The sequence below is a fragment of the Ursus maritimus genome, unplaced genomic scaffold (genome assembly GCF_017311325.1).
Source record: "Ursus maritimus isolate PB19 unplaced genomic scaffold, ASM1731132v1 scaffold_2, whole genome shotgun sequence".
NCBI lineage: Eukaryota > Metazoa > Chordata > Mammalia > Carnivora > Ursidae > Ursus > Ursus maritimus.
In genome coordinates, this window is record NW_024424452.1 from 64,476,792 (window position 1) to 64,492,342 (window position 15,551).

Consider the following 15,551-nt stretch of genomic DNA (forward strand, 5'->3'; position numbering starts at 1 on the left):
GGGGGGGGGGGGCAGGGGGAGGGCTGTTTTCGAGAAAGACTGGGGGGCCGGGAGGGACGGAATGAGGCTCCGCGGAGGCAGGCGGGTGAAATGACAGAACCAGGCAGGGAGCAGTGTCAGCTGGGCGTGCGAACCAGCGGCTGCCCAAGTCGGGCTCCGACCCTCCTACAGACCGCGGAGACCGGCCATCAGGTGTAAACGGTAACCTCTACGCAGCCTGAGGTTCCCCTGAATGCGCCCAAGGTCATCCTGGGGAAGCGGCCTCGGGCTGTTAGGGACTACGCTGGTGTTTTGTTCAAGCCTTTCTAGGCCGAAGGTGAGCCCCGTGCAGAGGAGGGCTCACGGCCGCCGCGTGGGCAGAGTGCGGTCCCGGCGCGACCCCGTCCGGTCCCAGTCGAACTACTTCCTGACCGCCCCTCTCTGCCGTCCTGAAGGCTCCAGCAAGGGTCCAAAGACTACTGTAACTCAAGCCGCATCTTCTGTCTCCCTGCAGCGCGCCACGCAGGGCTGTCTGAAGAGCCTTAGGGTCAGCCGCACACCACAGGGACTAGGGGACTAATTCGCAGCAGTGATCTCTTTCAGGTTTTAAAAACCCGCACACAAACACGCGATGGCGCTCCTGAAACGACCGCAGCCCCAACGGCAGGCCGCCGTCAGCGGAGAACTACAAGTCCCAGCAGCCCCCGCGAGGGCGAACACGACCAACTTCCGGGAGCCGTTTCCCGTGAGCCAGCGGCTCGAGCGCCGCCCGCGCCTTCGGAAGGCCGCGCAGGGCCCAGGCCGGCAGCGGCGGCCGGGGTCGCAGGGCCGTGGCCACCATGGCGTCCGGCGAGGAGCGGGACTCGGGTCCTGGGTCCCGGAAGCGGAGGCCGCGAGAAGCGGGGCGGGCGCCGCGGGCGGGCGCGCTGGTGTCACTTCCGCTGGGGCGGGACCTCAGGCTCTCCCGCGCAAATTGAAAACCCCCGGGACGCGGTTGCCACCCGGCTCCGGGTGTTCCGCGCCGCCTGTCTTGGGCGCTCGGTCCCAGGTGAGTTGGGGCGTCGGGAGCAGGCGTCGGACCTCCGCACACCTGCCCTGAAACGGACGGGGAGAGCCCTTCCCGGGAAGGGAGCGGAGCGGGCTGTGCGTGGCCGGGGGTGGCGTCCTCCCGGGACTCCGGTCGTGCAGGACCGGGAGGAGGGGGTCGGGCGCGGTCTTCCCGCCCCGGCCGCGGATCCCGAGCGCTGGTCGCGTGTAGACGGGGCCGAGGCCGCCCTGAGCGCAGGGACGGTCGCCCGCCGCACTCCTGCAGGGCTGCCGCCCCAGTCAGCAGCCCCGTTTTCACATGCCGTCCCGGCTCCTGCATGTGGAAAAGTGAATTTCTTCGTGATGTCTTGCAGGCGAAGGGAAGCGTGTCTTCTGGAATGGGCTTGCGGGCCCCTCGTGCACGGCCCGTAGACAGGAGTGAAGCGGTGAGGTCGCCGGTGTGGTCGTACCTCGCGTGTGGCAGGCGGGCGCCCTGAGATGATGCCGGCCCTGCGGCCCGCGGTCATTCCCACTCCGCTACGAGGAGACGTTTAGGGGAGCGAATTTACCTAGCTTAGAAGAGACGGGTTTCGCAAAATGCGTACGACCTCCGTTTCCCTCAAAGGGGGAGAAAACTCCCTTTAGAGGCGTTATCTGAGAGGTAGGCTAATTGCCTTTCTCAGACTGTGGCTTGAGGAACACCTGCGTCCAAATTACCTGCCTTAGTGAAGAGTCAGAATCCCCCAGCCGGCTCCAAACCGGTGACTGCACTGCTGTCCTGGAGCTCAGAGCTTTGATACAGTATCAAGGTGAGGCTGACTTCTTACCCTGTTCTTTCTTCCTTTCCCCCCACACTTAATGTTTGCTGGGGGAGGTTTATGTTATGAAATGCTAAGCAGCTGTTCAGCCCCACTGCTTTTACTTTTTATCTTGAGGAGTGGGGGTGGGGGGTGAGTGCTAGAGCTGACCCTTGAACCAAGGGGTTGGAACTGTGAGGGTCCACCTATTCACGGATTTTTTTCAATAAATGCAGTACAGTACGGGAAATGTATTTTCCTTGTGATTTTCTTAATACCATTTTCTTCTCTCTAGCTTACTTTAAGAATACAGTATGCATATAACATACAAACTATGTGTTAACCAAGTTTATGTAATTGGTAAGGCTTCTGGCTACTAGTAGTTAAGTTTTGGGAGAGTCAAAATCATACGTGGATTTTCGACTGGGTGGGGGGTGGGTGCAAATAACCCCCCTTCTTGTTCAAGGGTCAACTGTACTGCTTCAGAAAGTTCTGAGTCCGCTCCAGAATATCTGTATAGAAGGGATTTAGGGGCTTCTCGCTGAGCGGAAGGGGGTATATCTTAACAATGCCTTTTTGGAGAGAGAGAGATTCATGCTCTTTCAGCACCTCCTGGTGCCTAGGCTTGGAACACACATTATGATTCCAAGTGGGAAAGCACTTTGGAAAGAATAGACGTTACGGAACTATCAAGTGACGTTAGAGTTGGTGATTAATGTAAATATTCTAGACTGATTCTTGGCAGAGAGGAGCCCAGTGAAAGTATTAAAGAGCAGTGATTCTCAAATACTTAAGCTCAGTTGCTATATCAGTTTCCAAGCTCTTTTTTTTTATTTTTCTAAAACTTTTGAGGAAATGTATTTTGCTCTAAATATTGCTGTTTTTCCTTTTTCCTCTTATGTCCCATAGTTAGCTTGGCACTATGGGGATACATGGATTACTGCAGTTTATCAAAGACGCTTCTGAACCCATCCACGTGAGGAAGTATAAAGGACAGGCAGTGGCTGTGGATACATATTGTTGGCTTCACAAAGGAGCTATTGCTTGTGCTGAGAAACTAGCCAAAGGTGAACCTACTGATAAGTAAGTTTGGACCTTGTGTTAATTCTTTGCCAACTAAGAATCAGACCTATATTGGGATCATTTTCATTCAATGCCAGGTTTATCAAGAAGTGAGACTGAGAAGATTGCCCGATCAGGAGCGACTACGTTCTGTGATGTTGTATCAAGACACCAATAAACAAAAACCAAACACTGTGTCCTTTATTCTTTACCTAAGAAACTGAGCCCTGTCTGCAAAACAAAGCAGTTGTTTCAAAGCAAGGCTTTTTACTTCTACTTTACTTGGGGCCCAGAGTGGTGGGCCTTGCTGAGATCCAGTCATAACTATGACCTCATTTGAGGCATGTTCCATGGACTAAAATCTTCTCTATTTTTTTACATGGAAACATTAGAAAAAGAAGCAAGTATAATTTCGGAACAGAGATTTTCCGGAGCGATTTGATCACCATTATGAATTTTCTTTTTTGCAATATGTAATTTATCTCCTAGAGGAAAGGCTCCCGGATCTTGATATGACTTACTTAATCACAGTGAAAAATAGGTAAACTGTGTTAATGCATATTAACAGGGGAAGTCTTCATTGAATGGTGAATGTTTAGGGCTTTCATGCTTATCAAGTTAATTTGACCAAAAGTGAGCCGGAACAGTACATGTAGGATCTGAAGGAGCCAGGGCCCTGCTGCCACTCCATCTGCTGGGATCATTTTTCTCTCTTTTTTTTTTTTTGAAGGCCATTTCTTTTTTGCCACTGAATTTGAATAGCAGCAGGTGTAGCTGAAGACTATAAGTTTTTCATTCTACCTGCAGTGTTTCTTTGAATAGTTCTTCAATAGTTCTCTAGTTTTTTGTAATTCTTGGGGATTCTGAGATTTTTGACTAATTGGAAGACTTGTCCAAAATTTAGAAAATATCCTTTTTTAAAGATGCCACTGCTGGGGTGCCTGGGTGGCGCAGTCGTTAAGCGTCTGCCTTCGGCTCAGGGCGTGATCCTGGGATCAAGCCCCGCATCGGGCTCCCTGCTCAGCTGGAAGCCTGCTTCTCCCTCTCCCACTCCCCCTGCTTGTGTTCCCTCTCTTGCTGCCTCTCTCTCTGTCAAATAGAGAAATAAAATCTTTAAAAAAAAAAAAAAAAAAGATGCCACTGCTGAACTCCACAGACCTGCCGTGTAGATAATTTATTGAACTAAAAAGTTTCAGGACTTTCTACAAAGTATTGTGGACTTTAATTTTTTTTTTTCTCACAACAGCTAATAAGTCATATTTGATAGAGTTTATTTTTCCTTTCTTATCCACTTTTGGATGGGGATATTAACCAGAAAAGTTCAGAAAATTGGGGTAAGTGTATGATAAGCCTTTATGGCCGTTATAAGGAACCAAATAGATTTAATAAGCTGACTTGTAAAGATTTCTGCAACAGGTGTCCAATGTTTGTATTCTGTCTGGTTAAAATTTTAATATGTGAATTTTCTTTAAGATTTATTATGATTTTATATTTGCTTTCCCCTATTTTTTATGATACTTCATTAGTAGGCCCAGAATTAGTACAAAGTCAGTGTTCTGTAGACCAATGCATGTCTGTTGTCACTGGTTCACAATAAAAAGAAGGACCACATAGTTTTTCATTAAGATATGTGATTTAAAAGATTATCCTTTAATAATATGTCAATTTCTGTTCTTTAGTTAAAATATCCTTTTCTTTATAAATGATGGAAGTTGTAATGTGGCTCTTGTTGTTAATTGTCTTGCGAGAATAACAAAACTAAATGCAATACATGATTCTTGTTTGGATCCTAGACTGTTTGGGGGGGGGGGCGGGTAATGTAGCAATGTTGTGCTGCAGCCAAGTCCTCCTCCCAGTTCGCTATGTGCCGTCTTCTCCCAGTTCAGCATGTGCTGACCCCGCATTGGTAGTGTATTCACCATTGTAGTATATTCGTGTCAGGGAGATTGACAAATGCCACGGAGCAGGCACCCCTTCCCCCAGAACTAGTTGTTAAACCTTTACTAGCACACCACTGGTTACGAGAAATACCGGGACAATTGGACAAAGTTTAATATAGACTGTATATTAGATGATATTTTACTGCTTTTAAATATCTTGGGTGTGGTAATGGTATTGTTGGAGGATATTTATCGTACTATTCTTTCAAATTTTCAGTAGATTTGAAATTTTTCAAAGCAAAAAAAAAAATAGAGGGAAAAAGGCATGATTTGGAACCACAAAATATTAGAACTGGAAGGGATGTCGAAGTCTTCTCATCTGCAGATGAGAAAAGCAGGGTTTGCTGTGTCAAATACTCATCAACTGTCCTATAGACCGTTAGGATCCAAGGCAGGATTTGAACCCAAGTCTAAATTAGAGTTTCCATTTCCTGTGAAAACATTTGCTTCAAAAAAAATAGTAAAAACCTTCTCTTTTCATAATCTCACTGGTTGTCAGAAGAGCAAAACTATCACCTTACAAGATGCTGCACTAAACGCATTTTCCTTTATTTTCGTAGGTACGTAGGATTTTGTATGAGATTTGTAAATATGTTACTCTCTCACGGGGTCAAGCCTATTCTCGTATTTGATGGATGTACTTTACCTTCTAAAAAGGAAGTGGAAAAGTCTAGAAGAGAGTAAGTTGATTCTCTATTGACTCTCTAATTTAATTGCATTAAAGTCTGATGCTGTAGTCTGTATACCAGTTTTCTTAAATTTTAGTTTGTTGAGCCTTGCTTTATAGCCTAGCACTTGAACAAATTTCTTTAAATGTTTCTTGTGCGCTGGAAAGGAATGTGTATTCTCCAGTTATTAAGAAGATTGCGTATCTGTCCAGTAAGTCAAGCTTAGTGATTATGGTGCTCAAATCTGTATCTTTACTGTTTTGTTTTTTGTCTGGTTTTTTTTGTGTGTGTGTCTACCTATTCATAAATTACTAAGAAAAGTATGTTACAATTTGGTAGTGGATTTGTCATTTACCTTACAGTTCTTGTCCACTTTTTGTTTTGTTTATTTTGAAGTGATTTTATTGGTTGCATTCAAGTTTAGAAAAAGTTACATTTTTGTGGTAAATTGAAAGAATATGTAGTGACTCTTTTAATCTCTAGCTATGCTTTTTTTTCCTAAAGTCTATTCTGTCTAATATTAGCATACCCATAACTTTCTTCTATGTTTCTACTTTTTTTTTTATTTGTTCACCTTTAGCTTTACTACATCATTGGTTTTTAGGTTTTCCTCTTATAAAGAACACATAACCGTGTGTGTGTGTGTGTGTGTGTGTGTGTGTGTGTGTGTGTGTGTTTTAAGATTTATTTATTTGAGAGAACACTTGTGCTTGAGTGGGGAGAGGGGCAGAAGGAGAGAGAGAATCCAGAGCAGACTCCCCGCTGAGTGGGGAGCCCACCTGCGCATGGCTGGATCTCAAAATCCTGAGCCAAAAATCAAGAGTCAACCACTTAACCAACTGAGCCACCCAGACACCCCATGTTTTGTTTGTTTGTTTGTTTATATCCATTCTGTCGATCTTTGCCACTTTTTGAAAAATCGTTAAATGGAGAGTTTATTCCTTTTACATTGACCATTAATTACTAATATATTTTAATACATTATTTCTCTTAGTATTTTACATTTGTCTTCTCTCTCTCTCTCTCTCTCTCTCTTTGGTTTTTCGTGTTTTGTGGTTTTGTTTTGTTTTGTTTTGTTTTGTTTTTGGTAACTCCTACCTTGCTTGACTTCTGAATTGATTGTTTTTCTACCCTAATTATATTGCCTCTTGTTTCTAGTTGAAAAATGATGCATTCTGTTTCTCTTCTTTTAATAGTTACCCTAGAAATTTTATTCATATTTAACAGATTCTAGTTATTTTATAGCAACAGACCTTAGAAGGGATTTCCGTATTTTAATAAAGCAGCTATGCCACCTCATTCATCCTGTATTTGTTCTTAGGTCCAGGTGTCAGTGTTTTGTATAGGAACGACCACTGGGCTTAGTTGTGAAAGGTAGTGGGAGTCACACCCAGGTAGCAGTAAGCCTCGCTGAGGGAGCATTCTGTTAGGAGGCTGCTTTCCTGGTTTTGCTCTCTCTGGGCCTAGAATCAGGTTAGAGTTTTTCAGATCTAGGTTTTTCAATATAGCTGACTTGGAGGGCTCTTCTTCTTTTTTTTTAATTCCAGTATAGTTAACATACAGTGTGATATCAGTTTCAGGTTGGAGTTCTCTGAATCTTAAAGCCAGAACTTTATAAAGTTTATTTACAAAGGAGTAACTGAAATTGTCTGAGCCCACTATTACAAATAATGTACAGTTTACTAAATATACTCTTACTATAAAAAATTAGTAGTTTCTAGGTTAGTTCTAAAAGGATAGGTGACAGTCCAAACTAGTTGGCTAAGGGACTGATCCAAACCAGTTCCCACCTGGGGACCCCACACCATGTTCTTAATTCTAATTGCAGATACTTACTCACTTTCTCTTGCTAAGCTCAAAAACAGCTTAAAAAATAAAAAAGTTACAGCTGTCTGTCTCTGACCGTGAACTCTTTTTGTCTTTGTAGGACCAGCTTTCCCTGTGCCACTGTAGCAGTGGGAGAGACACTTAAAATCCTTTTCTACAAGTCTCTTCATCTGTGGAGCCCAGTCTAAAAGTGGAACTAGGGAATTTGTGTGTGTGTGTGTGTGTGAACATTTACTTAAAGATCAAAACCTCACGAGTTTTTTTTTTTTTTTAAAGATTTTATTTATTTATTTGACAGTGATAGAGACAGCCAACGAGAGAGGGAACACAAGCAGGGGGAGTGGGAGAGGAAGAAGCAGGCTTATAGCAGAAGAGCCTGATGTGAGGCTCGATCCCATAACGGCGGGATCACGCCCTGAGCCGAAGGCAGAAGCTTAACCGCTGTGCCACCCAGGCGCCCCAAAACCTCACGAGTTCTGACTGATGCCCAGTTCAGACTCACGACTACAGGGTTTCTACTTCTTCTGTAACGCATCTTTATCTCCTTTCTTCCATACTGAGAATCCTTACTTTCAAGGGCACAGGAGGAATGACGTCATAGTATCTTATAATCACTCATTTGTCTTATCCCAAAATAAGTATAAGTATTTTATTACACTCAACAGTAGATTCAGAGTAAAATACTGATACTACCACTACCAGTACGATTATTGAGAAGTTAAAATTTCTTCCTTCCTTTGCATATGCTCTCTCTTTTCTCATTTTAAAAATAGCAGTTCTGTATTGTTAGAATGTGTACGGTCACTGTCTCCCTGTTTAACCGTATTTAGTATTGGTTCTACAAATTACCACATATTTGCTTGTTACAGACAGTTGTTATGCAGATGTTATTTTGTTTTTTTCTGAAATTTGTTCTCTAGTAGATCCCACAAGCTGACAGAAACGGTATTTCTCAAGTTCTTCATATGTCGATAAAGGTGCATCTTTACGCTTGAAAGTTAGTTTCGATGGTGTGAAAGCCTTGACTCAGGTTTTCTTAAGTGTCTTAGTTACTCCATTTTTTTTTTTTTTTTACATAAAGCATTGCTCTGGAAGTCTAAGGATAAGCTTATGTGTGCATGCGTTATAAATCACTTGTGTTCCTTTTACCTAGAAGCCCAAAAGATCTGGCTCATGTTCTCAGGGACCTGGTAAACACTATCAGATGAGTCAAACTTCTTTTTTCCCCCAAAGGAAAATTTCTTGAATTACCGTTTTATTATGGTTTCTTGAGTCAGCCTCTTGATTTTTTTTCCCCTTGCAGAAGACGACAAGCCAATCTTCTTAAGGGAAAGCAGCTTCTTCGTGAGGGCAAAGTCTCAGAAGCCAGAGAATGTTTTACCCGCTCTATCAATATCACACATGCGATGGCCCACAAAGTTATTAAAGTAAGCCAAGTGAGAAATAAAGTCAAAGTAACAAGTGGCTAAGTTCATCAAAGCTAGTTATGAGTCATTTACTGATGGGAGCGCAAGAAGGTGAAGGGAGGGAAATTACTCTAGCCTAACCTCAGGAAGGGGCAGGTCTCAGGGAGAACGGGGCAGTATCTTTCAGCACAGGAGACGAGTCCCAACAGCCTCCAAGGGAGAAATCCTGGGACTAAGGGATACTCTCCCTTCCTACGTAAGTGACTGAGCTCGGTGGGCACCTTGTTCCATAGAGATGGAAGGGATGGTTCCTGGAGGGCCAGTCTCACCCCGATGCCGTGTAGTCGTCAGCACTTACCACCTCCACTCTTGACGGCCCTGGGATCTGTTGAACCAGCCTCCCTGGCTCAGGACCTCTTGGACCCCTGGTCTCCTCAACCTGCTTCTGCCTAGAAGCTTCTTCGCACCGTAGATCTTCCACGGCTGGCAGCCGCAGCCCTCAGATCCCCTTCTTCAGGCCTCTGTTCAAACGGCTTCGTAAACCTGGGAAAATAAGTATAGTGATTAAATTCTGTAGTTTTATCAAAACAGTGTCAGGTAGACTTTTGTAGTCTGAAAAGAAAGCATGTTATTTTTATGGGAAAATACATTCAGAGCTCCAAACAGATGGGTTATATGCCTTTGGAGCGTACCTGTTCTTAGGATGCAAGCTTTCTGCAATTTGAAATAATTAAGTTTTCTGGCTTGTAGTTGTTTCTCTCCTTCTGAATATACAGCAGTATTTTCTCCTATAAATTGATTTTTTAAAAAAGAAGGCTTTGTGGCTATATGATTAGTTCAATATATGCCAAGACTAAAGGTAGAAAAACCTACCCCGAAGGAAGTGATTTCTGAAAATAACACGAGCATGTATGTGTTGCGGCTAGTAATGAGATTGGAGGTCGTCGAGTGCTTTCTGGACGCTGTGCTGCAGATTGACCGTGACCTTCTCTGGCAGGCTGCTCGGTCGCAGGGAGTAGATTGTCTCGTGGCTCCGTATGAAGCAGATGCGCAGTTGGCCTATCTCAACAAAGCCGGTATCGTACAGGCCATAGTCACAGAGGACTCGGACCTCCTCGCTTTTGGCTGTAAAAAGGTACTTGACTGTAGTCAACTACCATATGCTGCTTTTCTGTGCAGTTGGAAATAAGGTTTTTCCTCTCCAGGAATCATTATTTAATACCTGCAGGTAATATCTACTTACAATGCTAATAATTATTTTAATTTAAATGAAAAGAGCAGTTTTGCTGCTTGACATTTGTGTAATCTGGACACTTTTTCAGAATAAGCCCTTTAGGTTAGAAAGTTTCGTTGTTCTTTTATCCAAATTCAATAGGGCGTAGACTTACTATTCTTAATTTTGGTATAATTTATATGCTTTACATTTTTCAATAAGGTGAGATAAATAATTTATCCAACTGGATGCTTTGCAGTTATTTATAAAACTGTTTAATGGAAAATTTTATCATGATATAATAAGGGGAGAATTAAGATACGAAACTACAAGATCTCACTTTTGTTACTGCCAATGTTGCTTATATCATCTATTTATTTCATAGATGACTAGAGGATCTGTCAAAGGGTTAATGCTGGGTAACAGTCATAGATGAGAGATGTCAGGCAACTTCTGTTTTCTTCCTGAATTTCCATGTTCTCCAGATTTTCCATGATGAAAATGTATTCCTTTAAGAATAAGAAAAAGGATTATTGCTGTTTGATCTCCATGACAGCCCTGGATGTCAGTGGGAGGCACGAAGTGCAGAAAGGGCATCCTTCTCCCAGAGTCAGAACAAGGACATCCTGGTGCACGACCTGATCTGTCATCGTCTGTGCTTCAGGTTATTTGCAGGTTTCACAGTAATTAACTGGCCTGCCTATCTCTCCTCTCTCTCAGTGTGATGGTGAAGAACAAGAAAGAATTCTTGGAAATATCACAGTGGATTGATTAGATAATGAAAAATTAAAATGACCCTTATGGGCATTAACAATTTCCCTTCCTTTTGAAGGTGATTTTAAAAATGGACCAGTTTGGAAATGGACTAGAAATTGACCAGGCGCGGCTGGGCACGTGCAGACAGCTCGGGGACGTGTTCACGGAGGAGAAGTTCCGCTACATGTGCATCCTGTCGGGCTGCGACTACCTCTCCTCACTGCGTGGGATCGGCTTAGCAAAGGCCTGCAAAGTGCTAAGGCTGGCCAGTAATCCAGACATCGTGAAGGTAAGAGGAAGTCGCCCAGAGTCCCGTTTGGTTTCCGGAGCGTTTCGTACATTATGGGTAAACCTTCAGAATATGAATTTTAAATATTCTATCCTGTCAGTAGCCATACTGTGTTACCAAAAGGACAAGATGACTAAAACACTAGAATTTTGCTTTTGGCAACTGATGGACCTGCTTTAAGCAATTGGCAAAATTTTTTAAATGAAGACTAATGTAAAGAGATTTAAGGGCAAAATGTTCTAAATAGAATTAATGTTAAAATGTATAATCTTTCAGTTTCTGTCCTGTTCTCTGTAGTGGTGGCTCCCAAGTTTTTTGGTCTCAGGATCCCTTTACCCTCTTTAAAGTTCTTGGTGGCTGTAATTTTTGTTAAATGGGGTATAGCTGTTGATATTTACTGAATCAAATTCAAAGATAAAATATTTGTTAATTTAAAGCTAATAAAAAATTCATTACATGTTAGCACATATAGTATGTTTTAATGAAAAATAGCCGTGTCTTCTGAAAACGTGAAAGTTATGACAGGAATTGCACATTGATGTAAATCCCTTTCCCATGGCTTGATAGAGGACAGTTGGGTTCTTCTGCCTACTTCCTCTGACGCAGTATCACGTGTCCTGTGTCCCCCCAAAACTGAGACACCTGCATCATCGCTCTATCGCTTCTCTGATATCTTTACCTTAAAAAAAGAAAAAAAAAATAGCATCTGTTGAAGCAGCTCATGTCGCCACCGCAGCCCCACTCCCCTCGGGTAGTCCTCCGGCGGTGTGGTGGTGGGGCTGGGAAGGGAGCTGCGTGCACAGAGCAGCTGGTGACTCCAGGGCCACCGGCTTCCACTCTGTGGCCCTGCCCTTCTTTGTCCGTGAGTGTGTTACCAGCTTTAATCATCCATGACTCTAACAGAAGTTAGAATGTCGACTTCATTTTTAATTCTCGGGTTTTGTATGCTCGTATTTTGGGTTTTGGATGGAAGGGACTTCGAGGGCGAGGACGGTGTCTTAATGTCACACCTGGGAATATAAACTGGATGTGTAACTGACTTGTTCATTGGGTTAGTAATAGAAAAATCGAAGAAAATACTGTTACAAAGACAGATTTTAGTGATACGACGTGGGTGTGTTTGATGGTAGAGGCTTTCAATGCAGATAAAATCAGTTGATTTTCTGTCTCTCCTCAGCCTCTAATGTGAACCAGTTGATCTTGGCGATACTCCCTATTCTGTATTTGCAGATAACTAGTAAATATTTTTACATCCATCATTAGGTTATCAAGAAAATTGGACACTATCTTAAGATGAATATAACAGTCCCAGAGGATTACATCGAAGGATTTATCAGAGCCAACAATACCTTCCTTTATCAGCTGGTTTTTGATCCCATCAGAAGGAAACTCATCCCTCTGAATGCCTACGAAGATGACATTGATCCTGAAACACTAAGCTACGCTGGGCAGTATCCTTTTTGAACCAGAATAGTAGAATTTTGCACTTCCATGTGTTTATGGTGATATTCTTGGCAAGGCGTTCAGTAAAAGCCTGCAGATTGTTTTTTGTTTTCTCTTTTATACTGAGTCCTATGTTTTGTTCATTTTAATGAGCATGCTGGTGAAAATTCAGAGCCCCTTTTTGCTGATAAACCTGTGGCTCATCCACTATAACGTGCTCATTACTTAGGTGGCCTTGACAGAAACACGTACTGACTCAGTCACTTAAGCTGCACATTCCCAAGGTGGCACTTCTCGGCCAGCAAGTGCCACTTCCTAGGAGGGGCATTGTGGACGTGTGAGCACACCGGCTGAGCATGTCCTGCTCATAGCCCCCGGCTGCCCGCACGCAGGCTGATTCGTAGCCGAGAGTCACGTGGCCGGTGGCCAGGTCTCCCTCTCCGTCTCCCTTGGAAGGGTTTTGCTTCCAAAGACAGCCAGCTCCTGCAGTGACGAATAGAACCTAGTAAATGACACCTGTGGTTTCAGTCATGCCAAGTGTAGAAAGTAAGGAGGATCTGCTGAGGTCCTAAGCCTGAAGAGTTTCTGTGACATTAGAGTACACCCTTTGGTCTTATTACATTGTCATTCAGTTGTTAATAATGGCGTTTTTTCCTTAATCTTACCAACCAAGGTATTTTGATGATTCCATAGCTCTCCAGATAGCCCTTGGAAATAAAGATATAAACACTTTGGAACAGATTGATGACTACAATCCAGACACTGCTGCGGTAACATCTTAAGGACTTACTTCTTTTTTTTAATGACTTCACCTTTAGAGAGCACATTTTAGTTACATCGCAGGAACTCTGACTGAAAGATTGTTATTTTTATTTATTTGAGAGAGAGAGCATGAGCAGAGAGAGAGGGAGAAGCAGATTCCCTGCTGATCAGGGAGCCGGAGGGGGGGCTCGATCCCAGAGCCCTGGGATCATGACCTGAGCTGAAGGCAGACACTTCACCAACTCAGACACCCAGACACCCAGGCACTGTGACTAAAGGCAAATCTTCATTTAGTAAACATCTTCTGAGCATCTCTATATCCCAGCACTGTGCAGAGGGTGGGTTTAAAACAACTTAATGATGGAGAAATTGTCTGTCTTAGAACATAGATATATTGGTTAATTTCCTTAAATTAAAAAGCAACCAAGTGATATATCGCCAGACCTTTAGACATGAACATTTCGCCTGAATCTACAAGCATTTGATGCCTTTCTTCTCGTCCCACCCCATTCGCCTCGGACATTTGGCATAGTTGAAGGTTCAAACCTAGAAACGCTACCATTGGAAGTAAATGCTGTTTTCTCACGCATTCACGAGCATGGCACAAATATTAACGGAACACCCCAGCGCTGTGTCTCTGAGCCCTTTCCTATTCACTTTTCCCCAGTTGTGTATATCCCTTCTGACACACTCCCCCACCATTCTCTCCTTTCCCACATTGTTCTCTTTTCTGTTCATATTTATTCCTTAAGTAAGTTCTGATGACATTATCTTGTTTATGCAGATAACTCTCACATCTTTAACCTAATGTCCAGTCTAGTAACAGCTGCATAATTCTAAATGTTTCTTGGATCTTTACAAATATGATTTCCTATAACCTTAAATCTATCCATAGTCCAAAGAATTCCTTAACAGCTTTCCTTAGTGACATTTCTCCTTTTTAGCCCTTACTACTGCCTAAGTTATGTCTCTGTAGTTTACTTTGTGATTCTTCCCAGCAGGATATAATTTTCATAAAGACAGTGCTTTATGAGCTTCACTGCTATATTGTATTTACCACGTTTTTTTTGTTGAAGGAATGATATCAGTTACATGATCTCTTTCATTCTCAGAATAGAAAACTTGGAAATAAAAGTGGACATCTCTTTCATTGCTAAGTCCTTTTGCTTCTTTTAGTTCTGAGTGACAGTTTCTTCTTTCTCTTAGCTTCCAGTCTAATTCGGGTCTTTCTACGCTTGCTCGCTAGTTCAGTTCTTGACTGAGCATTTATTACTCGCTATAACAAGCATAGGTTAGTGAGTGTTCTGGAATATAAAAAAAAATAAAATATAATTCTTCCTCAGGTGCTCATTGCCTAGGGAGAGGGAGATGTGTTTGTATATATACAGATGTGGAAAGTTCTGTAACAGAGATGTATTCTAGGCTCCATGAAAAAGGGGGCAAGAACCTTATGCTCATCAGCTCAAATCATGTAAACCTTAACTCAGGTTGTTCTTTCCTCTTTTATTTCCTTTTCTAGAACTGCTCTTACTTAGATGTGAGATTTCCCAGTCTTTGACTTTCTCTCTCATTCGTGTGGAGATGCTTGTCTTCCAACTTTGTACTACTCAGTATAGTAGCGCGTAGCTACCTGCTGCTGTTTAAATTAATTCACATTGAATAATTTTTAAATTACTTCTTTACATTGGCCACGTTGCGAGTGGCTAACCATATTGGACAGAACAGAACATTTCTGTCACTGCTGAAAATTCTGTTAAATTTTTTCTACTATCATTTTCTTATGTCAGGGTGCTTTCTTTAAAATTCTGTGTCATGGGGGCGCCTGCGTGGCTCAGTCGGTTAAGCGTCTGCCTTTGGCTCAGGTCATGATCCCAGGGGTGCTGGGATAGAGCCCTGCATCAGGCTCCCTGCTCAGCGGGAAGTGTGCTTCTCCCTTTCCCTCTGCCTGCTGCTCCTCTGCTTGTACTCTCTCTCTGACAAATAAATAAATAAAATCTTAAAAAAAAAGATTGTAATGGATCTCTGAAAATATCAGTTATAATTTCTTGCACATTTTCTGCCCTTCTCTGCATTCTGTTTGCTCTGAATTGTTATTTTGCCCTTTTCTCTTTCGTGGTAGAGACTTTCTTCAAACATCTGAAGCTTCTTGTCTAGCTGTTCCTATTTGAGAGAGACACCGAGCAGCTGGAGAAGATGTGTGAAGGACTGGGGCTTCTAATCTTGGCCTTTACTCTTTGGTGATCTGGTTACCAATAAGCTGGCTTGATTTTGTTTTCTCTGCACAGTTCCATTTTTCCAGAAAGGGATCCTCCAGTCTCTACTTAGCACATGTATATGTGGCAGTTTGTATTTTGAGAACAGGTTAGGGAAGGACAGTTGGGTG

General features: G+C 43.0%; 1 protein-coding gene across 1 annotated transcript in view; it reads left to right on the forward strand.

The window, feature by feature from the left end:
- The first annotated feature begins 1,464 nt into the window (after positions 1–1,464).
- Positions 1,465–15,551, forward strand: part of EXO1 (exonuclease 1) — a 33,842-nt gene continuing 19,755 nt past the window's right edge. Inside the window, exons 1-8 of the mRNA XM_008694705.2 lie at positions 1,465–1,814; positions 2,712–2,885; positions 5,365–5,484; positions 8,603–8,726; positions 9,703–9,840; positions 10,751–10,963; positions 12,227–12,414; positions 13,080–13,176. Of these exons, the coding sequence (XP_008692927.1) occupies positions 2,725–2,885; positions 5,365–5,484; positions 8,603–8,726; positions 9,703–9,840; positions 10,751–10,963; positions 12,227–12,414; positions 13,080–13,176 (1,041 nt within the window). The 5' untranslated portion in view covers positions 1,465–1,814; positions 2,712–2,724. The remainder of the gene's footprint in view (positions 1,815–2,711; positions 2,886–5,364; positions 5,485–8,602; positions 8,727–9,702; positions 9,841–10,750; positions 10,964–12,226; positions 12,415–13,079; positions 13,177–15,551) is intronic.